This window comes from Hakea prostrata, chromosome 10 (genome assembly GCF_041222555.1).
Source record: "Hakea prostrata isolate BN-2017 chromosome 10, UWA_Hpros_2, whole genome shotgun sequence".
In the NCBI taxonomy this organism is placed as follows: domain Eukaryota; kingdom Viridiplantae; phylum Streptophyta; class Magnoliopsida; order Proteales; family Proteaceae; genus Hakea; species Hakea prostrata.
The window spans coordinates 746,901-774,663 of NC_142609.1; the positions used below are offsets into that span (position 1 = coordinate 746,901).

The following is a 27,763-nucleotide window of genomic DNA, read 5'->3' on the forward strand; positions in this document are numbered from 1 at the left end:
GGATCCCATTGTTCTTCCTTGACGGAGAGATGATGCGGATTTTACTGGACACAATTCATATTGGCACCTTTAATTGAGAGGAAAACATTACAACACTCAGCAACTATATATATGTTCATTATATCTTAGCATTTTTAAGTTGAAAATTGCAAGTCAAATTTCCCTAGTGAAATTCTATGGTAGACCTCCTTTACTTTTGAGAAAGTTGGTTTCATGCAACCCATTGCACTTTATTTTTGCCTATATCCCCCCCCCCCCAAAAAAAAAAAAAAAAAAAAAGAAAGAATTGCTTAGGGCCTGTTTGGTTACATGAATCCAGAGAGAGATTTGAAATCTCTGGATTCATGAATGAGAGATTTATACCCGTTTGGTTGTGAAAATCTCTAAATTCATGAAATTTAGAGATTCATATTTTTACACTAAACATGTGAATTTGTATATTTATGGGTTCATCCCTACTATAAAAACACTTAACATTTACACATTCACAAAAATCACCGATGAATCCACAGATTTCGTCTTACATATTCGATTAACCAAACAGTTAATTTTATAAATTATGACTCAACAGATTTGAAATCTCTAGATATTTGAAATCTCCAGACACGTGTAACGAAACAGTCCCTTAGTTGTTTACAAGACTTTTGATGTATTATGGTGGGTAACTAAAAATGAAATTAACACAATGAAATTCGACAAAGGCAACGACACTGCTTTAATTAGATTCTCCCACCTAGTATAGGAGAGAGTTATGATAACTCTGTGACTCTCCGACGAACATCTCTTAGGAAAGAGGTCTAGAATCAACTTTCCTTAGTGGTAACTGGTAATGTAAAATCCCCACACCTAATATGTATCAAATCGCTAGCTCTTTGACCATCCGATCATTTTTACCGTTCATTGATCACTAATGGCATGGAAAAGCTTTGTGCTATTCAAACCACACTAGCTACGTAGCGTAACCCCAAATTTTACTTTGTCTTGCATCAATTTCCCTTTAATTTTAAGATTACATTTAGAATATACCATTACTAAATATATTATGAAATTTACGTAACTTATTTAGTTACCTGAGGTCATTATTACAAAGGATTTTTATTTTTAATTTGAAAGAACTTCATTTCTTTATCCTCTACTTCCCTTGCAAGTTGTAAGTTGTAACCCAACAGAGCTAAAGATGAAGAAAATTTTCCCAAAATCTTCCCCACTTCTGTAGTCCTCGGATAGAGTGGGCTGGGCTGGGCTGGGCTGGGCTGGCTGGTCCATTAACAGGAAATAGGATTTCCTATATCCTGTATTTTCTAGAATTTAAAAACATGTGGCTGCATAATCTCCTAAATTGAAATCAAAAGTTCATGGGAGCCACTAGTCACGTTCCTCCCAATCCATACCTCCCTTAACTCTGCAACTACTATTCTTTTGGAGAGTCACTACCAGATGGGTTGTATTGCTTTCACCTTCTCCTTCTCCACAGAAGAAGATCCTGATCTCTGATCAGAACGGTACAAACCCACCACAATCACTATGGCTTCAAGCAGCTGCGCTTCTCTCTGTTCTTCTCCTCCATTACCAAGACGAACACCAGACATTAAGCAAAACCCATGCCTCAACTTTCCTCCAAAGCTATGCTTCTCTTGGATTCCAAATCATTCATTCTCAGACTCTTCAATATATGTCTTCAATACCCGGTCGGTTAAACTATCCAATTTAATCTCTAAAGCATCCGTCACCGAATCAGAGTCATCAAAATCAGAGAGCGAAGGTAAAGGAGGGAGGAGAAGGAGAAGAAGAGGAACAGAAATATGAAGAGTATGAGGTAGAATTAGATCAGCCATATGGATTGAGGTTTCTCAAGGGCAGTGATGGAGGTACCTACATTGATGCCATTGCTCCGGGAGGCTCAGCCGACAAAACTGGAAAGTTCACTGTTGGGGATAAAGTACTTGCAACCAGGTTTCTTTTTCCCACTCTTGTTTTCTTGTTTTCACCTCTTGCTGCTAAGCTAAGCTAGTATGCAATCACTTACTAGTGAATTGCACAGATTCCTGTCTTCTTGCCACTCTAATGGATAATTTCTTGTGGGTGCTGCTTAAAGAATTATAAGTAATCTTTGTATTTGGTTTAGAAGAACTGCCTGTGACTAGTACTGTAGTAGTTCTGAATACATCAGATTCTGGTAATTTTGTTTTCTCTGCAGTTTGTGCTGGGTTCTTCAAATATTTTTCATCACAGCTCTGTGTCTTTGATATATGAAATGGTATACTTGGTTTTCATTGTTCGCTTTTTGTTTTTTCTGCAGTGCTGTGTTTGGACCAGAAATATGGCCTGCTGCTGAGTATGGGAGGACCATGTATACAATCCGTCAGAGAGTTGGTCCTTTACTCATGCGAATGCAGAAGAGATACGGTTTGTTCATCATGCATTGTGTCATGGCCATTTTGATCTTCACTTCTGTTTAGGCACTCAAGGATAAAGGGTTCTTCTTACTAGGTTCCCATCGTGCATTTTCAAGTTCCACCCAATATCCATATACTCATCCATCTTTTGATATACCTAATGTTGCCAGGAAAAGTAGAAACTAGGGGTGATCTAACCGAGAAGGAGATTATCAGAGCTGAGAGGAATTCTGGTGTGATCAGTAATAGAGTGAGGGATATTCAAGTGAGTTTCAATTTTCAGTGTGAAAATTTGGGATAGTGTAGTTGGCAAAAGTATCAACACTTGATTACTCTTAATTCACCATGGAATGATTTTGTTTTCAGATGCAAAATTATTTGAGAAAAATTGAACAAAAAGAACGAAGAGAAAAGGACCTTCGTGAGGGGTTACAACTCTACAAGTAAGTATTAGGTAAAATGAATTTTTTTTTTTCTTCCCCTTCAAGTTGCTTACTTTCTTATTGGTGAGTCTATGGGGTAGTTCTTTCTATTTTAACATTCTGATATTTTCTGGTAAAGCAATACCTTTGACCATTTAAAGTATTAAGTTACAAATCAATTTAAAAAATTGAGTGAGTATATGGCTTTTGGTTGTTTGTCCTCCAGCTCCTAACCAGAGTTTTCTTTGTTTATAATACAAGGGAGGCAAAACATGAAGAAGCACTGGAGAAATTTGAATCAGTATTGGGATCAAAACCAGAACCAAATGAAGCATCAGTAGCTAGTTACAATGTAGCTTGCTGTTATTCCAAACTTAACCAGGTACAGCACTAGTCTCCTTAGTGCTGTCATACAATGCTCTCAGCCACAGTCGTGATATTTTGTATAGATTGTCTTTTCTGCTGCATAAATTTTGCTGGTATACACCTTTACTGTAAATTCCAGTAGTTGATCAAGGCAGGAACATTCTGGCTTCTACAGTTGTAAATTTTGTTTGATCTTCTTAATGTTTTAGTTCTCTTTGGCAGGTACAAGCTGGACTCTCTGCACTTGAAGATGCTCTAAAAAATGGATATGAAAATTTCCAGGTATGTAAATACAGTTCTTACTGAAATGATTTCTCAACAGTTATGCCTAAAGACCACCTGACACTCTATGCTGCTGCAATTCCAGAGAATTCGGACAGATCCTGATTTGGGCAACCTGAGGACATCAGAAGAATTTGAGCCTCTACTGAAAAGATTTGATGAGTCTTTCATCAATGAGAATGCCATCAATGCAATCAAATCCATTTTTGGCATATTCAACAAGAAATAGGTCATGAGTTCACATCGCAAAGTCCCATGGTGTGATTCAGCCATCATTCAACTCAGAGATATTCCAAATCATAAGTGGGATCAGTAAAACCTTGACTCTTTCTCCTTGAATTATTTCGTTTACGGTGCAGTCCCAATGGGATGTTGTGGAAAAGAGGTCCAGAAACATTAGTTTCTCTTGGTAGTTTGGGTTTGTGGGTTTTTGTTCACTTATAATCTTCTGCCTGTATGGATAGTAGAATAGTTGGAATGGGGAGAAAAGATCATAATAAAGTGGTCTTACATGTATAAGGAAAATTTCCCAGCTACATATTTTTGCTACTCTTGTAAAAGAATGAAATCATTCAATAAAGGATGTGGAGCATGCATCTTCTTCTTAGATTTTGAAGGGTCAACAGAGAATATTGGATCCTAGTCTGTGCCTTTGATAATTTTGAAATTTTTTCAGTTGAATGAATTTCTTAAGAGAGAGTTACTGGTTCTGTTTCTCAGGAATCTGGAGTGAGAATATTGATATGTTGAAATTGATCTTGCGTGAAACTGTATGATTCACTTTATTGTTACATTGTGAATCATGAAGCTAAGGAAACTACAGTTTGTCTTGGCCCTTCAAAGTAGAAAGGCCTATACAGCCGTCCTTTGTTCCAATGTACTGACGTAGCTAAGGAAATCATGATTTTTGGATTCCTTGTGTATATTATTATAGTAGAGAGCTGTGTCCCTTCAGTTATTTGAATTTGAATGCTATCCCTGCGACAAGCTAGTAATCATCCTAATACTCAAGTGGCTACTCTATTCTGTTTTTTTATGAATCACTATGAAATGAAGGATTGCTTTTCTGCGAAACACGTAATTTTCAAAACTCAACTCTTCAGGCACAATCACGACATCAGGTAGTCAGATTCAGATGATTGAGAATTTCAATTTTAACAGTGTTCGGCCTCTGTGCCTCATTCCACATTTTTGACACCAATCACTTGTTCCACACTTGGTTCTTCTATTATTTCCCCCTCTTCCACAGTATTTTGCAACGTTGATGGCTCTTTGTGTTGGTTACCCTGATCAGGCGTCGCTCAGGTGGAAACCTCCAAAATAAGCTAGGGCCTTCTCATGGACTTCTATGATATATTGGTGTCTCATATGCTTTTGTTGCAGCAGCTCTTGCAGTCAGGCAAGCAATTCTCGTTGCTGTTGAACGAGGCTATCACAGTATTTTCCTTGAAATACTATCAAATGGGTCATTCGTATACTCAAGGAACCCAATTAGAGGATTGCTTCAATTATTTCCGATTGTTTTTACCATCCTTTTGTCCATAGGACAGCTGTTTGGCTCACTCTGTGTTTCAAAGCACAAACATTTTCAAAAAGAATTTGGCCCTGCCACCTTCTATTTCCCCTATCGGTACTTTTTTACTCACTCAAATCATGATTTCAGGGACACCTGATAAAAAGAGGATACTAGTTTACCTTCAAAACAACTTTCTGTGAATGGTGAGCAAGATACTCATCCAAGAAAATATTGCCAGGTATTTAAAGAGCAATGACACCATAGAAATATGATTTGGAGGAGCTAAAAAACAAGTGCAAGGAATATGATTTTGAGAAGCTGAAAAACAAGTATGTGTTTATAGTTAATACATGTCACTCCCAAGAAGAATGTCAGCAGATAATTTAAAAATAAATTATTTAAACCAAAGATGATTGTCTACAAAAACTGCACCTAAAAAGGAGATCGATGGAATAAAAAACAGAAGTATATGCCGTCAATCACTACTCCTCCAGAAATCCTTTGTTCTCCAAGTATGTCACAACTTCGCCTGCCATAATGGATGGAGGAGGGCAAATCCCATCCCTCTGTTGTATCTCTATCTGAGAAAAGCCGGGGATTCAAAATATAAGAGGAAGCATAATGGATGGAGATGACCTAAACAATGATTAATAACATCCTATTGAAAGCACAATCGAATATCCTATAACTTGTTCACTCAACTGGAACTTTGCCTTTTGTATTTGGCCTTCCCTTGTTGAAATTTGCGAGTCTCTTATTAGCTTCTCATTCATGTCTAAGTTTTCTTCAGCCCACATACTGTTGTGCAAATTGTATTGTACAAGAAACAGAGATAGACTTACCCCAGAAACCATCAGATCCTAAATAATTAGTACGACAACACAATTAAATTTCTATTCATACTACTTTTTGTTTTGTTTTTGTTTTTTGGTTTTTTGTGTGTGGCTGGCAAAACCTTCTCTACTGAAAAAAGTGTGTTTAACCTTTATTTTTCCTTCTTAGTAACAAATGAAGGATTCTAAGCAATGGTACAACTAGACCATACAACATCATTTTTGAGTTAGCCATATGGTCATGTTCTAGCAAGAGGCCTCTTCTCATCAAGGAATAAGCATATAACCATCCATGGCCACACACTATCATACTACTATTATAAAAGCAGTAACTCAAGAGAAATAAATACATTTTTATTTCCTTAAATGTCCTTAACCATTCAATTTGCATACAATAATAAATAATACCCAATATTGTAAATTTGTTTCATGATACAATAATAATCAATATTAATTTCAACCCCATTTTCAACAATACATAATTACTTGATAACCACCGTATGTTAATTAATTTTTGTAATCCCTAAATGCTTCTTGATATGCTTTTTCCATTTCTTATTATTATGTTATAATATGCTTTTTCCATTTCTTGTTATTATGTTTTATTTAACTAATCAGTAATTCTCTTCCTCTTCAATTATAAGAGATAGGATAACTTACTTGTACATTACAATGGAAGAAATAAAATAAATACCTGAGGATTTTTCATTACAATAGAAGAGAAAAAAATAAATACTTAAAAATTATAGTACAACTTTACTCCACAACAATAGCAAATTATAACTTAAGTTTACAATTAATTCTAATGGAGTAATAAAAAAATGTCAAAAATTACCTAATATGTATATTGAAATATATAAAATATTGAAATTGAAAGATTTGAATAATCATTAATTCATGAAAAATAAATAGTCTAATTTAATTCATATTGTTGTGAAATTAGGGGGGGGAAATTTACCTAAATATCTTTTCTTATTATCTATTAGTAGCATTTCAATTGCCTCAAGTATCTCAAACTTATTCTTTAAAAAAAGATAATCCAGAGAAACATAATCATAGAAAATGATAATAATCACAAATATTCCTGAATTTTGTATGATTATTTATTGTTCTGAATCATGCATACAGTGTTTTAGGCCAAAAAGAAAAAAAAATCATACATATAATGTGTCAATGAACAAAGTAGTTATAATTCACTAGAAAAAAACCGAAATGAAACACTCTTAGAACACCATATGTGATTTGCATTTTTTATAAACGTCACAAGTTTAAAAAACTCTTTGTATTCACTTTTTTTCATTTTCATTCACTAATTCACATTATAGTTCAAAATATTATCGTCTTTATGATATATCCAACAACCTTATAACTAATGCTGACCTATATGCATGACTAAGGTTATCTGGTTGAGAGCTAGTCCAACCAAATTTTGACAAGTATTGCCAAATGGTCGAACTCCACGTGAATTATAATTGAAGTATTATGAAATCTATTAGTAATTGTGTACACAAATCTGAAAACTAATTAATTACCAAGTCATATATATGAGATATAATATTACTCCTCTATCCGAAATATTTTCTGCACCCTAATATATGGCTACGTGGAGTTTTACTAGTATACGAAAACATAATAGCCAATATGACCCAAAATATTAAGATAAAATCAGACCACCCAACTGCCCTGGGGTGGGTGGGGGGCTGCGAGGAGAAATTGTATATGTTCACCAAGAGACACGTAGATAATTCCATTAAAACATAGTGCTGTGAACAGAGACCCAACAACAGAAACAGTCAACTCTCTAAAGTGGTAAGACATTTCCACTGACTGAAATGTACTAAGTTATAATGTGTGTGAGAATGTACAGACGAGTAACACCATCTAGTTTTAGTTGAAGAAATGCATACCTCGCAATTCAAGGGTGGTTCATATGGATCATCTATACCCGTAAAACCTGCAAATCAAGGTAAAAAGTTACTAATACAGATCTCTACTGCAACTTCAATGAAAATGAAGTCACTTGTCTAATTCATACTAGAATATACACTCAGCTACTATGTTATTAACGGAACTATGAAATATTCCATATTATAACAATCAATAAATGATATACCAGACAGAATGAGCTGTAGCATAGGAAACACAAGATACATCTACTGCTTGTTGCCGCTGATTTAGTTGATGTCTAGCTAACTAGGCATCAAGAGAAGACCTATTGTTTGAAGATTCCACAAAACGCCCTTGTCTAAGATAATTTATTGAATGATTATAATAAATGGAAGTAGTAGTTCAATATATTAAACTAAATATATGATATTTTGGTAACTAAATATATGATGTTTTGGTAGAAGACTAAATTTTGTTTACTGGGTTTAATTAGAGAGGAATCCAACCTCCACATCAAGATTTGTTTGATAGGAATCTAAACTCTCAAATCTGAAGGTGAAAACAAAATCTGAAATTTTCTCCCATATGTAAATTCAAACCGCTCTCTAATAAGTATTGAAACCCAACCAATAAGATAACTTATATGACAGCTTTAACATACAAACTCAATCACATGGTAGCTCACATGGATAACCACTCAAAGTAACAACTGCTCATTACAGTAGTAACAGAACTATCCAAACAAGTCAACCACAAAATACACATAATATTTTCTACCCCATGTGTCATTTTCAAATCTTCGTTGCCTTATGTTAATTGGGAAATGTCATTGAATGCATTTAATTGTATATTTGTATATATTTAGTTGGATTCTGTAACTATTAGTGGTCATTGGCTATTACAGCATTTCAAACTTAAAAGGATCATCAGAAGAGGGTTTCTTAAAACTAACCCTACATTTTTCGGTTTTTACACTTCTGTCTGAGCTAAGCCTAAACCATTTAAGAAATTGGTGTATTAATCGTGCAGAGGTTGGCTCCATACCCACAAGTACAAGAGGCTCCAATAATGTATCCTCCACAACAGTAACAAGTAATAACAACCACTAACAAATATTGCTTTCTGAATGAAATGTCAAACAATATTGCTAAGATTTTAGAAAATATTATCTGAAAATAAAAGACTAATTGTTAAGGGCTTATTGTACTGGTATACCTCATATTTTCTGCTGTTTTTCACAGGGAGCTAAAAATTCTCAAAGCATTAAAAAAATAATTTCATAAGAGAGAAACTAAAGGAAATATCTGAAATGCAAAACAAAAGTTTTGCCCAATAGCTGCTCCCAATGCCATTACAACTATTTAGAAGAATCCAAAAAAAAAATAGACTAGGGTAATATTAAGATTTACTCTAGCAACCCTACATTACTAACATGTAAATTGTAATTTTTGTTTGACAAACATGCAAGACATATAAAAGGACATCAGAGGCTTGAAATAACCCGGAGCTTCCAAAGGTTTAGAAAGGGGGAGAACAGGACGTGATAAAGACGGGTAGTGAAAAGTTACAGAACAAAACCAATAAGAAGTACAAAACAGGAGCAATGAAGCAGCCCAGGATCAGTAAAATGAAAGTCCTCCCTACTCCTTCAAGTAGAAATAGCCAGACACTTAAGGAAGCAGAAAGATCCTCCGAAAACAACCAGACAAAACACAGATTACTCATGACCATAAGCTAAAAATCCAAGCCACAACCATTACCACAAAAACACCAAAAGAGGCTGATAAAATTCCAAGGTTAATAAATAAAAGTACTGATGTCAAGACTAGTGTCTGTATCAAGTATCAACATTAACCTCAGCACACAGCCCTGAACTTTAAAATACAACCATATATAATCTAGGGCATCAAGGAACTACATTGCAGGGACTCTTCCACACAAATGGCATACCCACTCCATAGAAGTTGGATTCAGACAATGAATTTTCTAAGCTTTCTTCTGCCTTGCATGACAAAAATGCAGCACCACGTGCCAACCTTTCAAATTGAAAGATTCCAAGCAAAGATGTCAACAAGATCTACTTACAACGAAGGCCTGTTGAGAGGATAAAATCCATGTCTATCAAGCCCAATTGTTATTTCCAGGCAAGTTCTTTGACACATCTATTATTATTAATTTCAAAGGAGAATGTCAACCAACTGCTTCCCCAGTAAACCCCCGCTCCCCTGTATATATATATATATATATATAAACATGAAATAATGGAATCTACCATTCACTTAAACATGCATGCATTTGGTGGCTGTTCTTCTGGGTACCAGGACTCTTTTCTCAAGTGGCTGTTCTTCTAAATTTTTTTGAGTAATTTAGGGAAAAAAAAGATGAATGTATGCCAATATTTCAAGAGTTCAAGCAAGACAAACTAACCTTTAATCTTTCCTTCCCGTGCAAGTTTATAAAGACCTTTTGGATCCCTCTCCTCACAAACTTCCAAAGGCATGTTCATGAAAACCTATAAAAAAAAAAAAATACAACCCATGACTTTACTTCAAGGAACTCTTTTAATAAGAGGAAGAGTTTATTCCATTTGAAGAAGAGATATCTGCCAGGAGTCTTGCCTCAACAAAATTACCATCTGGCAAAAGGGCACGGCAAGCATCTCGGTCTCTTCTATATGGAGATATCAGACTAGCAATACAGATTAGACCAGCATCTGCAAAAAGCCTTGCCACTTCCCCTGAAATCAGATCAGTAATTAAAAAGAAATTATTTAAGAAAATTTAGTACTCATGAAAACTTCAGCAAGGATGGGTCCTCCTAAATATCAGATAAAAGTTTCATCCCTCTTCCAAGGGTGTAGCCACACAAAAGTTAATAGGCACACCAGATAGATTTTACAGGCCACAAATAGATTCAGACATGTTACCATAATAGCTTGACGTTTAAATAACAAGCTTGGAGACAATCAAAACATCATGTACAATGACTAGGAGATCTCTAAACGCAACCTACTCAATAGCATGTTACAGCACAAAAGCATGTGCAGCACATTCAAAACACGAGGGAAAGGACTGTTTTCGTACTAAGAAAAGCCTTATTTCATAATATGTTAGATGAACAGCATAGACATGCTGGTGTATTGGTTCTCATGCCAGTTCATACATCTATTTCAGTAATCATAAAAGAAGAACACCCCCTTTGAAATGGGCATATTTTGTAAAGTATCTTTGGTTGAGTTTAAAAATGAAAAATCACCCTTATGGAGAGCACACTTACCAACCCTGCGTATGTTTTCAGCACGATCCTCTGCTTTAAAACTCAGGTTTTTGTTCAGTCCATGCCTAAGGTTGTCTCCATCAAGGATATAAGAAAGCTTTCCTTTATTGTGCAGTTCTCTGCCTACTGAGCATGCCAATGTGCTTTTCCCTGAGTAGTATGGCAAATAGGTCAATCCATGTTGTCTCTTCTTGCAAACACATTAAACAGAGCATGCTAGATGGTCAAAACAAGAAGAGTCTTGAAGTGATATCTCTTATTCAATTCATTATTTTCTATCTAGTGCACAAAAATAGACAATATGAAAGAATGGTAAGAGCCACTCATGATATAATTAACCTCAAGATCAGCTCAGTAGTTGGTCTACCCACTCAGTTCAGTTATTTTATTATCCCATCTCCTGAGATTCCACTTTTTACCATTAGTATCTAGTATTAGCAAAAGTAAGTTTTTTTTTTTTTTTTTTTGTGGGGAGTTGTCCGTCAACTCGGAGCTTTATTAATTATATAAAATATATAAGAGAGTTGCGATCTGCAGAAACGCTTCATCATGAGCAGAGAACTTTAAATAAAGAGGAAAGCCATAGTGAGGCCTTCTTTTGAGAAATGCATTAGTGAAAGTTCATTTCAATGGAGATAACCGGTATGGAGAAAACTCAAAGGACATTGACCACATTTTCTTCTCTTGCCCCTTTTCCCGTCCCATTTAGGATAGAGCCCTTGCTTCCATTTGGCCTCGCTCAATACGCTCACAAGGGTTTGTTCGTGGTTGGACTTGGATCTCGAGGATCTTCTCTGGATGCTCCATTTGCGATTGCCTGGGCAAGCTAGTCTTTAGTGCCACCATCCATCACATTTGGTGGGAGCTTAATCTTAGAAGATGGACCACCAAATATCGTTCCTTTGACCTGATTTGGAAAGCCATCTCCTTGGATGTTTCTTCTAGATTACTCTCCCTCCCCCATCCCCCTGTTGCCGAAAACCTCATAAATAGGTTAATTGTTAGTTTCTGGGGGTCTCAGCTGCTCTCTCCTCCCCCCCCCCCCCCCCCTTATTGGCTCCTTTGTACTCTCCTTTGGTTGTGTTGCTTGCTGCTTTTTAATATATTTATTCATCCAAAAAAAAAAGTTTTTGCTGCATAAAGGCTGTTTTCAGATTGTCTAAGCTTTCCATCTAAAAAATGAAGCTTACATAAAACATCCAAGAAATGGCAAGGCCACATCAAAAAAGTCATAAATGTTAATTACATTTCATGAGAAGTAGTTACTCAATATAAACGTGTGCTCACTGCTCCTGCATTTGAGATTTCATGATGAAAATCAAATGAACTATGTAACTTAATCCTAATTTCTTCCCGGTTTAAAGCTCATAAAGGTAAAATCGGAAGTTTTCTAGACCATGCCCTGCAGATGCTTTCACAAGTAAATTGTTAAAGACTTGATGTACCCCATATCTTTGGGCAACTTTGCCATCTCTCATTGCATGTTGAAATTATAGATCTTACATGGAGGACTATCAACTTCCAAGGATGAAAAAAAAGTACCAACAATAACTCTGTCAAAACAGTACCCCTGGGTAATCCAAACAACAAATACTCTGCAGCTTTAGATCACAGCTTACTCTGGGGGAGTATTCTGAGTTGAGAAATTGCACCAAGGAATATTTGTACAACTGTAGTAAAATGCAATAAGTCATACCAGTATTTGTTAAGATGGTCCAATGTATTCATCTAAGTGAATGAAGTCCCTGTGTTAACCACACATCAAATTCTGGAACTACATGTATTTTTATAGAAATTAAGGTGAAAAATATAAACCACCAACATTTATTATGCCCATTTCTGTAGGGGGGGTGTGAATATATCCATTTAGACAACTCTTCCCACTATTGAAATTAAGTGCCATACTTGGATGAGCTCCTGAATTCATTAATTCTAATCATGCTCAGGCAGATTACCAAACATGTGCCAAAACCCAATTACCATGCCTTTGTCAATGAAACACTACTTTTAGAACTTAAGAATTGTATTTGACTGAAAAAGAAGCAAGATGATAATTCAACAAAGCATTTTCAAAAACAAACCTGATCCACTTAGACCTGTAATCCATACAACACATCCCTTTTGCTGAAGTAGCTTTTGCCTTTCAAGTTTCCCAACTGGAGATTCATGCCAAAAAATGTTTGCTGGCTTGCCCAAGGCAGACATGGGAAATTTGTAGTTCTATATCTATCAAAAAAATATTGCAAGCTCAATATAGAAAACCCGTTATCAAAGTTATTCTAACAATGGTTCTTGGGCCAGAAAAAAAAAATAACATATGAATTCAGAAAAGAAAATAACAGTAGAAAAATCAACATGATTGTTAAGAGTAATGCAAATAAGACTAAATGCAACAAAACTGCACATCAACATATTAGTCAGATTCTGATAATTCATCTGCTGACTCAGAATGACATATTTGAGAGATATAGTAACTTGAGATATGAGATGATTTCCTGAAGAAGCATATTTAGCTTTCTTCCTCAGTTTGTCACCTATCAAGCGATTCATTTTTAAGCACTACTTTGGGAAAAGTTTCTTGAAACAATGATGCATCATGAAATTTCCAACCAAATTGAAGCCGGCTGAGATTGAAGAATAAAGGGAAATAGCTCCTCAATTATTGAAAAACTGAACATTTGGGATGTACAATCTAGAGAAAAAAAATAAAATAAAAAACCAAATCCTACTCAATGTGTGGTTACTAAAAAATCTAGAAATAAGTTTCAATAATCACATTACGGATTGTGATGTCAAAAAAACTCAACAGGAAGTTATCGAGGTGGTTGTGGAGGCGGAAATTGCTATGCAGCCAAATGCCACACATTCTAACCTAAAGTGGGATATTTATAAGAAGGGCATTCTCCTGGGAGTTAGACATATCAACATTGTCCGGCGCGATTCTGGACAGAAAGACACATCAAGGAACCGATCTGCCACCACGAATGAGAAACGAAAGGAATAAACCTCATATTGTAGCATGCAAGTACAACCGACCACACTATCACAAATTTGCAATGTTACATTAGAAGTAAACATTGAAACAAAAAAAAACCCTTAAAACTGATGGATTAGGCAATCAGGAGGCGAAGAAAATAGCGGTTCAACAAGCCAACACTGGCGAAACAACAATGCATTTAGTAATTTATCATGCAAATGTACCAGTTAGTATAACTTCAGGATTGCCGAGATAAAGAAAGACCCATTTGAGATTTGAAAGCTCAGATCAGAAATCAGAGAAGCACAATATCAAGTAGGATACCTGAGAAAAAACACACAAATCGAAACCTCTGCAATCTTCTTTAACTTCTTCCCTTTCTTTTCTTCCCAAATTAGAGCGAGAATACCATCCCAGAAGCGAGAATTGAAAATGACGAGTGGATGCCGCAAAAATCGATCACCGCCAGCCATAAATATTTATGTTACGGAAAAGTATCTGTCAGCAGAAGAAACGATGGAACGGAAATGGCTGTCCTGTGGCCTTCGTGACGTCCTGCGCGTGCGTGGGTGTTGGGTTCGGTGTAACAAGAACCGTACGGAGGATCGTTCTCTGGGTACCGAACATCCATTCATCCAATCGTGAGACGGCAATCAGCATCTTGAGGGAATCTTTGATAAATAAAATCCCCAACTAACATATCTATTTTCATAAGGTAGAATCTCAAATTTCTTTTGAGATAGAGGTAGATGAAGATCCTCAAATATTATATATCCTCAAATCACAATCAAAAAATACTTAATTTTACACTCAACAGGCTCATGCCTATTTCATGCACTAATACAGTTTGGAAAAGGAGCGGATAGAAAGAAAAAAAGACAAGAAAAAGCCCCAGGCACAAAACGAGACAACGCCGAAAGAAGAGGAGAGAAAGAAACAGACAGAGGGAAAGCCCACCAAAAACAGCCCAGAAAGCCACGGACAACAGAGAAGCCCAAGGCAAACGCCAAGAGCCGGAATCACACGCACCAGGAGGAAACCGACCAAAAACGCAAGCACCGAGAACGGCGAATCCGGACTCCCGGAAGAAGCCAAAGCAGACAGTCCCGCGAAGGCGTGAGCCCAGCAAAGAACATGTTCCGACACACCAAAAACCACTCATTCTCGCAAGAACCCAATCCTCCGACCCCAGAGAGAGACCCACAGGGGTTATTCCAAGTGAGCAGTGGTCTTGAAATCTATATTGCACCTTGATCTTCCAACGATGAAACAAAGACCATATGACATGTTATCTTAAGGAAACGATGCACTAATACAGTTATATACATCCTTCTCAACCATATGACATGTTATCTTAAGAAAACGATGCACTACTAACCACTCTATAATAATTAATTGAGTAAATTGCACTGGCACTCAAAATGGAGGCCTTAAAACACTAACACCCTACTTTATGTTTAAAAAGCATAGATACCCTCAAAATTATATTTTTATTAAATATATTTGTCTAATTTGTCATTAAAAATCTTTCAAACACTGTTTATTATAAGGATATTTTTAAAAATAAAGAGTGATTTAACTGTTTTTAGTGAAAAATTTGACAAATATATCCAATAAAAATCCATTTTTGGGGTCTCTGTGCTTTGCTAAACATAAAGTGGGGGGTCAATGCTTTAAAGCCTCAATTTTGGGGTGCCAGTGCAATTTTCTCTAATTAATTTGATAGATAATTTCATTTGATATCATAGTATGCTAATATGAACTTCTTAAGAATACAAGGAAGCCATTATGTTAGTAGATGCAACGAGTGACAAATCTATCAAATAAGAATGAGCATTTAATGAAAAAGATAGGTATAAGATTTATGGGTTACATACTGATATGTGAGACAGCATGTAAAAGGATATATAGATTATAGTCATAGGTGTAGGAGTACAAAAGGATTGGCTTAAATTAGGCTTTGAAAATTTTTGAAAAACAAAACAAAAACATAGTCCATATATCATATGTTCTCTTAGATTTACTAAAAATACTCTATATAGTGCTAAGGCACTAAGGCAAAGCCACGTCAAACACTAAACTTTAATTTAACATTGACCCTAATTAAAGATTAAAATATTTAAATTTTTTTCTAAGATTAGAATTTTGAATCCAATCATATTCGACTCAAATAGGTCATTCGGACCAAACTTGCATTACTAATCATATTATTATATTGTACTACTATTATAAAAGCACAAACTAAAGGAACTTGTCAACAATTTATTGCCTAAAAACCCTTATTCATTCACTTATTAGACATGATTAAATGATGCTCAAAAATATAATTTTATAATTTACACTTAATGTGTATGAGTTAAATCAATATTAATTAGGTCCCATTAGGTTAAGATCATATGTTATGAGCACCTCAAGGGCCTACTTCATTCACATAGTTGGTTCAAATTTCTTTATTTAAATGTTTCTTTATTTTTTTGTGAAGATTTATTTTTAAGGAGAAGACTTTATTTGAGTTGGCGTCGTCTCTTGAGATGTATTATATTATTTATCACTTAAACTTAATTATTTACAAGTTATGAGCGTTTGGTAAATTGGTTTGGTCTAACGAATTAATATCAAATGGATTAATTAATGTAGTGGATTTTTTTTTTTTTTTTTTTTGGATAAGAAACTGAAAAGCTTCATTCGTGAACTTGAAAAAAACTAAAGAGACACAGCAAAGAAAAGAAAGAAATATAAAAGATAACTGCATGAAACACAAGGTTTTATCCTAACCAAGTAGGGGTAGACCCACTAAGCTTAATTCCTTTAGTTTTATTTTTATTTTTATATTAATTTCCTTTCTTTATTTTTTTACTTTTCTCACATGTGAAATGTCACTATTTGGCCCCATCAAATATTGAGAACAATTTTCAAATATAAAATAATGAGTATAAAAGTCATATATAGTTAAAAACTAACTCTTCAATTCTTATTTATTCTCCCCACTCTTCTCTCTCACATCTTTTCTTCTTATTTATTCTCATCTCATTATATAAATGTGAGTTAAAGGAAATTTTTGAAAAAAAATCTTAGTAGATATTCAAAATGTCATTTATAATTAGAAATCTACTAAATCTCTATTTATTCTCTCATATCTCCTATCTCCTCTCTCTTCTTTTTTTCCTATTTATTCTCTTCTATTTCTTTCTTCCTATTTATTCTTCCCCTTTTATAAGCTTGGGTTAAAGAAAATTTGGAAAAAAATATTCCTTACAATTAGGTATTATTTTTCTTTTCTCAATTTATTTATTGTTTCTCTTTTTTTGTTATTCTTTATTTTATTCTTTATTTGATTTTATATATATTTTTTTATTTCGTCCACAACTTTTTATATTTGAATTTATATTATAAATAAAATGTCAATAGTTAGTAAGGTAACTAAGTACCATTGGTTTGCATCTCTTACTTTAAAAAAAAAAAATTTGGTTTGCAGTTTACTATTTAGGGTTGAAATTGTTTTTTTTTTTATTATTATACTGATGCTTTAATTTACTTATATTTTGTTGGAAAAAAATATCATTATCAATAATTTATCTATTTTTATCAAATATGTGTGGGCCTCACAAAATATATGTGAGTCTATAATAAAATAATTCATAGGTGGGACCCCCAATGAGTCTTATAAGAACCCACACAATATGTGTGGTGAAAAATCATTGGTGTTTTCCCAATTTGGACTACCATTCTTTGGCCCCCTCAATATTGAATCCTGGTTCTGCCCTTGGAACCAAGGAGTATAAATTGACCAAATGTCATACATGCAATGGACAAGTTTATCCTGGCTAATTAAGGAATGGGTCGAGCCCAAACCCTTAGAAATATTATTACTTGGTGCAAGTATTGTAGATGCATGCTTCAAACAACAATTGTGACCAATCCATTACGGTTGAGTTTACTCTGAAGTTGTTGGTAAAAAACTAACAATCAAATCGAATGAAGTTGAAACCACAAAAACTGAACTTGGAAACAAAATTTAAATAAATTCAAACCCTCCCAAGACCATACTAAATCTTCTTGAAATACTAAGATTTAGGGGTGTCAATTTGTAATTGCATGGCTGTTGGCCTAAAATCGTAATGGTGCATTGGGCTGGTGCGACCCAATCCAGCCTAACAACCGGCTGCACTTGAGCCACATCCGACACATTTAATGTAGACTATCGTGTTTGGGCTAAGGATAGCAGAGCCCGAACCCAAATCACAACCCGTTATAACGTTTAACAACTAGCTTTATAGTTTTACATTAAATACTATTTGAGCCATCATATTACTACTACATATTTGATATAGACTATCAGAATAACTGAATATGAATTCAAAGATTAAATAGTTTTCTACTATTTGTAAAGGACAATTAGAACGATTAAGTATGAATGCCTAATTGAATGTACTAATTTTGTTTAAATTAAATAAATATTTATTTAATCCAAAGATTTTTTTTTTCTGCATATCAAGCTAAATGCCAACAAAAAAAATAGATGAATTTCATAGAAGGAAAAAAAAAATCAACAATCTCATAAAACAAGAACCCAATTTCAAGACAATCAATCATAGCACAAGTTATAATTTAAAAGGATTTTTAGTTTGAAGATTTGTTTCAGGAGGACTATCCTGTGGAGCCTGAGGAATGAACTTGTACTTTCTATGTTACTATTTACTATCTGAGTTCTTGATTTCTATAAAGTGAGTATAATTTTTACACTGTGGAATGACTTTTTATTTTTTAATATGAATTGATCAATAATAATTTTGCTTTCCATAAAATTTTGGCTATTGTTGCAGGATACTCAACTATTTATTTTTATTTTTTTCTTGCATACAATAAATTGTTTGCCAAATAGTTAGTCAACCTGAATATAAACCGTTAGCCTAAATTGTTAGTTAGCTCGAACCCAAACTGTACCAAACAAAATCGCCCCGAAACCATTATTTTTCTTATGGGCCATGCTTGAACTAGGTGTATTTGAGCCCAAAATTGTTAAGCCCAACCCGAAATCGCTCTAAACCGCACCCTTGATATCCCTATTATGATTAAACGTGTTATGAGCTTCTAACTTCTATAATTCAAAAATCCAATGCTAATATTGGAATATACATTAAATTTAACATTTATACTAATTATGAAAATAACAGCAAAATCAAGCACACGTTTGGGAATGACTTGGCTGAGGGCATTATACATGTAGATTCTTCCGTACTTTAAAAAAAAAAAAAAAACCTAATCTAGGTGCCATATCTATACATGTCTTATTCTTTTAAAGCAAATTTCATCGTGTTGTCTATTAAATTGAGATGTTGGAGAATAATACTCACCGATTCTGGAAGTTCGATTTTCTTCATTGTGTCGTCACATTCATTCATCGTGCTGTCAACCGTTTGCCGAAAAAGACGACACTGGGGTTTATTTCTTCTTCCATCGAGATGAATGAATAGGAGATGTCTTTTTAGTTTAAGTTTACAATTTATTATTAAATCTTATAATTTATTTTATTTAAAAAAAAAAATGAAGAAACAATGAACCCATTTGGTTTAACCATATCGGTCAGTGTTCAAGACTGTTTCATGAGTAGTTATTCGTGTGAGAAATATAAACTTAAAATACCAGCGGCTGAGATTCGTTTTTGACACGTGGCATTCATCCGAAGCCGCCGCTGGATGGGCCGCAGTGGATTAAAATCCGGGTGGGTGGGAACTGGGAAGTTCTAAAATCCAAATCCAACTAGGGTGGGGTGGGTGCGTGGAAAGTTCTAAAATCCAAATCTTAGTTGGACTCTCACTTCCATCATCATGAGACATGAGAGGAGGATCTATAAATTTTGGCGATCGAAGAAGAAGAGGCTGAAGGTTGACAGCAGCAGGAGAAGTCACCCATCAAAATCGAAGAAGAAGAAGAAGAAGGCTGAGAATTCGAACCCCTGCACCACAGGGAAGAAGGAAGCTAATTAAGGTTTTAAGGTTTTCTTAAATAAGGCCGGAGAAAAAGCAGGGTGCATCCATGAGGATATGGGATCGTCTTCGGTTGCGCTGTCGACGTGTTCTACAGTCGCCGTTCCTCGATGATCTTCCCGACGATTGTCTATCCTACGTATTTGGGTTCCTGGGTTCTATGGACCGTAAAAGTTGCTCTCTGGTCAGTCGCCGTTGGCTCCGCGTCGAGGGTGGGAGCCGACATCACCTCTTCCTCAACGCTCCCGAAGACAAACCCAAATCTCGTCTCCCCACTATCATTCCTGCTCTCTTTGCTCGCTTCCCTGCCGTCACCACGATTGCCCTCGAATCCTGCGAGATGGGCGACAACGCTCTTGCCCTCATCTCTATCCATTGCCCATACCTGACTAGCCTTAAACTTGATGCTTGCGTGGGGTTGACTGATGCAAGCATGGCTGCTGTCGCATTAAACTGTAGGGTTTTAAAAGAGCTTAGCTGTCATTCTTGCAACTTCGGTACTGTCAAGGGCATGAATGCCATCGTCGTCGTCGACCAGTATTGTTCCCTCGAAGTCCTCTCCATCAAGAGTGTCGTCAACGGGTGCCAGTGCTTTGGACAGCTGATCATTGCAGCTGCCTCCAAGAATCTCAGAACATTGAAGATATCTAGATGCCATGGCGATTGGGATAAGGTCTTCGAAGAAGCCATGAAATCCAAATCCAGTAGTCTGGTTGAGATTTATCTGGTGAGTCTCCCAGGAGTAAGCGATGCCACCCTGGTAGCTATCTCTAAAGCATGCTTGGATTTGAAGATCTTGTGCCTCATAGAGACAGCGTCCTCTCACAATTGCACGGATGCGGGGCTTGTGTCCGTGGCTAATCACTGCAAATTCCTAAGGGAACTCTACATCCTGAGACTCAATGTTCCTTTTTTACGTTCCTACACCTTGGGTAGTGAAAAGGGTCTCAGTGCCATTGCCAAAGGGTGCCTTAACCTCCGGGTGTTGGTTTTATATGGTTGCGATCCTACTTCTTTGAACCTAGGTCTTCTCGCTGCCAACTGCCAGAAACTCGAGCGCTTAGCACTGTGTCATAGTATAATTGGTGACGCTGAGATTTCCAGAATTACTACTGCTGCTAAGTGCACCGCATTGAGGAGGTTCGGCATCATGGGCTGCATAAAATTCAGTGATCAGGGTATAAAGGTGCTGTCTGGTGGCGGCTGCCCTAATCTGGTCGAGCTGGTGATTTACGGTTGCTTGCGTGTAACTGCTGAGGGTATAAATCAGCTCAAGGCAGATAGGACTTCATTGTCTGTCTCTACGTTACCTGTGAAGTCTGGTACGTTTTGGGACATTCTCAGGGATCAATTCAAAATTGACTGCAGAAAATTGTGGTGAATCTGAATCCAGTGTAGGATCTTGTTGGGTTGGACAGTCCTTAATTGGGCGGGCTTCTATCTCGTTTTTTTTTTTTCTTTCTTTTTAATAATTTCTCTTTTTAGTAATGGCGTGCATCTTGATATATAGTAATAAAAGATAACTACACACCCTGCTATGCTATTGATTTTGGTAATCTAAAAGTGAAATCAGACCTGCAGAATATCAATAAGTACAGAAAAATAACCGAAGATATGTTCTTGAATGGTTTCCTTCTTCTTGCAACTCTGAATTCTTGTGCCAATTCAGTCCCTTTCTTCACGTCTTTCTTTCGTTTTATCAACTTGCTGTTCTGGTTCCATTATTCACCCACTTGCTGCTCTTGAAGTATCTGGTGGTTACTAGATTTAACATATTTTAAATCTGTGGAACCATGAGTCTCTTATTCGGGAGTTCACTTACTAATAACAGTTTAGATATTTGTTTGGGTGATTTTCACGGGAATGATTAAAATCCATATACTTATCAAATTTGCATTGAGAATGGAATCAACAGGCCATATTTCACTGTTTCAAGTTAATTATTCCTACTAATTCTCTAGTTTAGCCTTACATTTTCAAGATGAATAATCACTTCACAACATCCAGATAATTAACTAGTTGAATTTTGATGATCTATGATTCCAAAGATGTTAATTCCACGGATTTGGAGTCAGAATTAATACGAGTATCTGTGAAATCGAAGTAGTACTGGTCTCTTAGAATAGTTTAAACTGAGAATCTTCATCTTGTTTAAACCTACTCCTTGGAGCAATGACAATAAAAAAGTAGCACTCCATCCTCTTTTAAAATTTGCTGACTTCAATTGATTACCTTACCATAGTTTTTTCTTCCCCTCCAGAGGATACATGCACTATGTGTTGTGAGCAAAAACCAGCAGTGCATGATTTTAGTTTGTGAAATTTGAATGGGAATTGTTGTCTAAAACAACTGTACATCATGCTTTTGTCCCCGCCAAACTAAAATCCTCCTCCACCAAGAACGATTAGATTCTACTGACAATGATGATTTTGACGTATCCACGACATGTCATCATATATAACTCATGTGACAAGATTTTCGTAGTTTTTTTTTAACATCAATGACCATTCTACCGCTAAGCTAGCTCTAATAGTATCTTCAAATTGTTATCGTCAACTTTACAAGGATAAGTCTCAAAACGTCATTATCATCAATTCCATCATCCAACTCTGCCATGGAAGAATAATGGAAGCTAGCCGTCACCAAATTCTCTACAAACTCATCTAGATCAGACTAAGAGAGATAAAACTATTTTCAAAACATCTAGGCTCAAGTAATCCATGAAAAATGGAGAATAAGAAACTCAACATATCTACTATATACCATAGCCTAAAATTAGGTCTCTAACTATGCTTCTCATATTTTATTTTTAAAATAGAAATATCAATGTATAAAACTTACTAATCTTAATTTATATTAATTTATTCTTGATAAACACTCCCTTGGTCCAACACATTTATTCATACTCACAACTCATTCAACTTTCCTAGTCCTAAAAGAAATGCATATTTTAATTCCCTAGAACTGTTAGATATATAAAGTGTTTGAATGCTGCTTGCTTACTTCAGTCTAATATTATCAGTACGGCTTGGACTGAATCAGAAAAGGCTTGCCCAGGAGACAAGAGTTGCAATTCACTTCTTATTAATTAGCAAGTGTGGTCCTCTTACCCCACCCAAAACCTTTCTTCTTTCTCTCACTCTCTCGTTCGTTTAATGAGGGGAGAGGAAAGGACAATGAGATCAAATGAAAGACAGACAGAAAAGCCCATCTCTACACCTAAAGGATGAAGCTCCATTAGTGTCTATGTTTTACTTCTTCAAAACAAAGACAATCGACCAATAATCGACCTAATTAAATAGGCCAAGGCGTGGACATATATAACTGCTTACAAGAAAACCCAAAATATTTTTAAATAGTGACATTTATTAATATTGTCTCTAATATAAAGCATTAGATACAATTTTTTATTAATGTCTCTAGCTAAAAATATTTTTAATAAATGCCTCTAAAACTCTATTTTCTTGTAGTGTAGCTAGTAGGTATTCATAAAATCTCCTTGCTTCGAATAAATTTTGAAGTTGTAATACAAAACACTAGCTAATTAAGCTTCAAGACGCACAGTAATCTTTGTGATCTTCATCTTTCTTTCTATTTCTCTTTTTTAACTTTTGGTTCAAAGAGGTTTTCGAGACTAATTTGAAAACCACACATCATTGGGTTATAATCAAAAGCTACCAGTATCATGCAATCCCACCTTTCTCTTTTCCAAGCAGCCAGCCAACACCCCAATGCTCTCTATTCCTTTATATGCTTTTCCTTTTCCTTGTTCTTTCCTCTCTTTTTTTTTCGTCATTTCATGGAGGGGCCTTTTCAATCCACTAAGGCCAACTACAACTGGGTCTCAGCAAGAGCTGAGGTAAACCTGGTGCTGCATCCAGGCCTCCACTTGGGCTACCTAATTCTTCATTTAAGAGACTAAAGACACTGCTCTCAGTGCCTTGCCGATTCAAAAGCAACATCTGATAAGGACCCCATGCATTCCAAAGCACTCGGAACCAAATTAAGTTCTAATCTAAGATCCACTTTTATGCATGACACTTCAATTCCTCTTCTTGTCTTTTAAGTTGTAAACTTGTCATCCAGCATTGCTCAATGGGTCAGATTCCATACAGGTTTGGTCTAATAATCTGTTTGAGAAAATGGCTTCTTTTCTTCTTCTTTTTTCTTCTGGGTAAACAAGTAGATTTTTTATTTTAGTCTACACAAGAGCCTCTCAACTTGTGTATTCCTATTTTGCTTGAAGATATACTATAGAATACAAGTATATGTTATGATTTTCTTACTTTATAAAACGTGTTTTATGTTAAGTCATTGACCAAAGAATGTCAACAAAAATTTATGTTGATATATGTACTCCATATGATGTCTAGTAGATATATTATAACCTCCCCCACCCCAAAATGAAATTAATTAACAAAAGTTTTCGTTTAAGATTCAATGCCTAAGATCCTTTCTAATTGAAATTTTGATAGCATTCCCCAATATTATCTTTATCAATGAGTTCATCATGATAAACGTAAACCTACAAATTACAAGTATTAAATGTTGCATGAATCATATAAGAAATCTTCCTCTTAGAAAAATGGAGTTTGAGAAGAAGGGAAGGAGGGGTTTGCAGTTTAGATCATCTTCAATGACATTCCACCCTTAAATTTGACCCAAGAATATTCATAACTATACATAAACCACATCCCTCAAATGTGATGTAGGATTGACTCTAATGGTTGATGTCATTGGCCAAAAAAAAACCCCCCCCCCCCCCCCCCCCCCCCCCCCCCCCCCCCCCCCCCCCCCCCCCCCCCCCCCCCCCCCAAAAGAAAACACAACTTTCACAAGAATAATTAATTTGAAGGATAGCATTAATTTAAGTTTTATCTTAACCTTCTTTATTGTTGTCTTTTGCCTTTTTTTAAAGCATGACACATTCCAACAAAAGAAATTAATTAGAAAATGATGACAAAGATGATGAATATGATTTTCTTTCGGATCAATTGATATTTGTTCAATAAACTAGTGTGGAATCTTTTGTAAAATATATGCTCTCTTTTTCTTTGCGGTGAACATCTATCAACACATAGATACACGTCTTTATAAAATCACTTTATTTCACCCGAGTGAGATCAATCAATTTCACTTTGCTTTATTTACCAAAATAAATTAAAAAAATCAACTAGACTTCTATCACATCAAAAGCGATTGAGGTAGGACTGTCTTAGTGTATAATTGCATCATTTGCTAGTAAATTTCAAATACTCCACAGTTTAGGCATGTTTGAATGATTAAATAAATTATATATAATAAGATAAAACAAAAGATAGATATTTTTTTATTTGTTTATCTTCTTCTCCATATTAAAAAATATTCAATCATCTTCATGATTTAAGCAAAGATTTTTTTTTTTTTTTTTGCCAAATACATAAAAACTTCATTCAAATAAACAAATTTGGGGAAATCCTCCCAACAGAAGCACTATACAAATCCTCCAGCCCATGTGATGACTGCATCCACCAAACTTTAAAAATACTCAAACAACGGGCCCCTCTAGCTAACAAATTGGCAGAAACATTGTCTGCCCGAGAAATATGTAATACAATACAATTGGCAAACCCCCAACAAAAGGTTCTTAATAAACTGAACTAAGTTAGAACAAGACCAATCCAGAGCGATAGAATCACCATGTAAACTGGAAATCACTATCTTACAATCATAGAAGAGCTTGATATTCTTTATCCTTATAGTAAAAGCAACTTGAAGGATGTCATACATTGTTTCCAACTCCGCCTGTGATGCAGATAGAGTCCATCCTGCTTTCATACGAGCATCAATAAAAGACCCAGAGGATGTCTTGATAACCCCTCCATGACCACTACGAGAAGTTGTTGGATCCCATGACCCATCTAAGAAAACATGAAAAAAATAGGTATCATCAACTTCTAACGTTTGCAGACGCAAATCATTAAAGAATACTCCTAATGAAGCAATCAACATATTAGAATCAAACACTTCAGATGTGGCTGGAGTTGACGCAACCTCAAAATAAATACCATTAATATCCTGTAGCAAACCATTTAAGCACCAAAGAAAAGTATTTAAGCTAGGCTCAAGCCCTCAAACAAATAAACATTCATTGCCTTCTAAATTAACTAAGCTACTACACCCCAAATAATATGTACCCAATCTAAATTACTAGTAGTTTGAAAGAAGGATTCAATAAAATTCCACCAATCCTCAATGTGATGGCCATGGAAAAGATCGGTATCCAATCGAAGTGGAGAAATCTTCCAACAAAGTTTTGCAAAAAAATAATGAAATAGAATATGAACAATCGATTCATAGGCACATTTGCAATAAAGACATAAAGGAGTACAGCAGTCACCTCTTTGAAACAAATTTAAAAGAATTGCATTAATCTCAGAAGCTGAAAACCAGTGTTGTAGTTTAGAATAGTCTCAGGATTGTGAAGGCCAATGGATTAATTAACCAACCCATAAAGGATTGCCAGAAGAGGAATCTCTCCAAATATGATTTAAAGGTAAATCAGAGATTCAAGGATTAGAAAACACCTTAGTTTGATGACCATTACCTATACTTCGAATAAGACACTTTTTAAGAACTTTTTTCCAAGCAAAGAAATATTTATTAATCAGAAGAGGTTAGCAAACAAATAGAAATGACAATTCTACACAAAATGTTGGAGTTGGAGTTGAATTCTTTGCGTTCAAAAAGTTATTATTTTTTGACCATGTAAATAATAGAATCAAAATTATGAATTGTAAGCATGGAAAGATTCCACAAACTAAGACAAAGCAATATCCCACTTACATAATCCTCTTTTGCGTTTTCCAAAGTTTACGTGCAAGTGGAAGAGGATGGTTACATTCAAATGTATCATAGAAGTTTCTACTTTCTTCCATTATCCAAGAAAAAAGAAGTTTCCACTTTATAATTCTTGGAAGAGGATAGTTTTTTTTTTTTTTTTTTTTTTTTCCAAAAAGAGGATAATTGATATGGTTGATTCCAATGTATCATAGAAGTTTCTACTTTTCTTCTCAAAAAAAAAAAAAAAAAGGAGGGTCTACTTTCTTCCATTACCCTAACAGAGAATTTTCTAATTTCTTATTCTTTCTCTATCTGTCAAGATAAATGTGTGAGAAAGGGGGTATTCAGAATCAGGGAGATGGAGTGCAACAGAATCTTGGTTTTTAGGTATTATAATTTAATTTGAGCCCATCAAAAGAAAAGATGAGGTAACTATGGGAATCTCTTTCCAGAGTCTGAAAGCATAAAAAGAAATTCTTTGTTACAGTTCCACTGGGAGGGAGAGAGAGAGAGAGAGAAAAGACACAGTTGCAGTTAAAGTTGCAATGAGGAGGAAACCACCAAAGAAAAAATAAGAAATTTTCTAAAGCCCTAAAATCGAATTGGGCTGGAAAGGTGGAATTCGCGTTGGATTCACGAATTCCTGGAAAGGATTCGAATAGTTAAAAGCTTCCGATGATGATGTTGTTGTTCATCTGGGTTGGGTGTGGAAGCACCGGCAAGAGGGTTAATGGACAGACGTGGGATCATATTCCTCTATCAAATCGAGACATGCTTGCTGCAGAGTTGGTGATGAATGATTCAACATCATCATCGTCATCGTTATCTCATCATCCAACTTTCTTCCTTTCATCAATACTATTAATTAATATTCATTAATGGGAGGACGGAATCCTATATAAATTGATAGCATCTCGAATCCAATCCAATCCCCACTCTGCCCAGTTGCAGACAACTTACCTGAAGAAAATTCCGGTATCGATTCCCACCATCACCCAT

General features: G+C 35.4%; 3 protein-coding genes across 3 annotated transcripts; 2 read left to right on the forward strand and 1 right to left on the reverse strand.

The window, feature by feature from the left end:
- Positions 1-1,494: 1,494 nt before the first annotated feature.
- Positions 1,495-4,075, forward strand: LOC149001295 (protein MET1, chloroplastic-like). Its single transcript, XM_089136728.1, is given in 8 exon segments — positions 1,495-1,740; positions 1,742-1,953; positions 2,300-2,406; positions 2,567-2,661; positions 2,763-2,839; positions 3,080-3,200; positions 3,407-3,466; positions 3,552-4,075. Coding segments are annotated over 8 exon segments (1,032 nt in total). The 5' UTR covers positions 1,495-1,524; the 3' UTR covers positions 3,696-4,075.
- A 1,005-nt stretch (positions 4,076-5,080) lies between these two features.
- Positions 5,081-14,477, reverse strand: APK3 (adenosine-5'-phosphosulfate (APS) kinase 3). Its single transcript, XM_089136727.1, has 7 exons — positions 14,280-14,477; positions 13,060-13,204; positions 10,979-11,128; positions 10,321-10,439; positions 10,130-10,214; positions 7,723-7,769; positions 5,081-5,563 (listed from the first exon to the last, which is right to left on the reverse strand). Exons 2-7 carry the CDS (start codon positions 13,181-13,183, stop codon positions 5,465-5,467), a joined length of 624 nt encoding a protein of 207 aa, XP_088992853.1. The 5' UTR covers positions 13,184-13,204; positions 14,280-14,477; the 3' UTR covers positions 5,081-5,464.
- A 5,514-nt stretch (positions 14,478-19,991) lies between these two features.
- Positions 19,992-21,323, forward strand: LOC149001297 (F-box protein SKIP2-like). Its single transcript, XM_089137011.1, has one exon. The coding sequence runs from the start codon at positions 19,992-19,994 to the stop codon at positions 21,321-21,323; it is 1,332 nt and encodes a 443-aa protein (XP_088993137.1).
- The last annotated feature ends 6,440 nt before the right edge of the window (positions 21,324-27,763 follow it).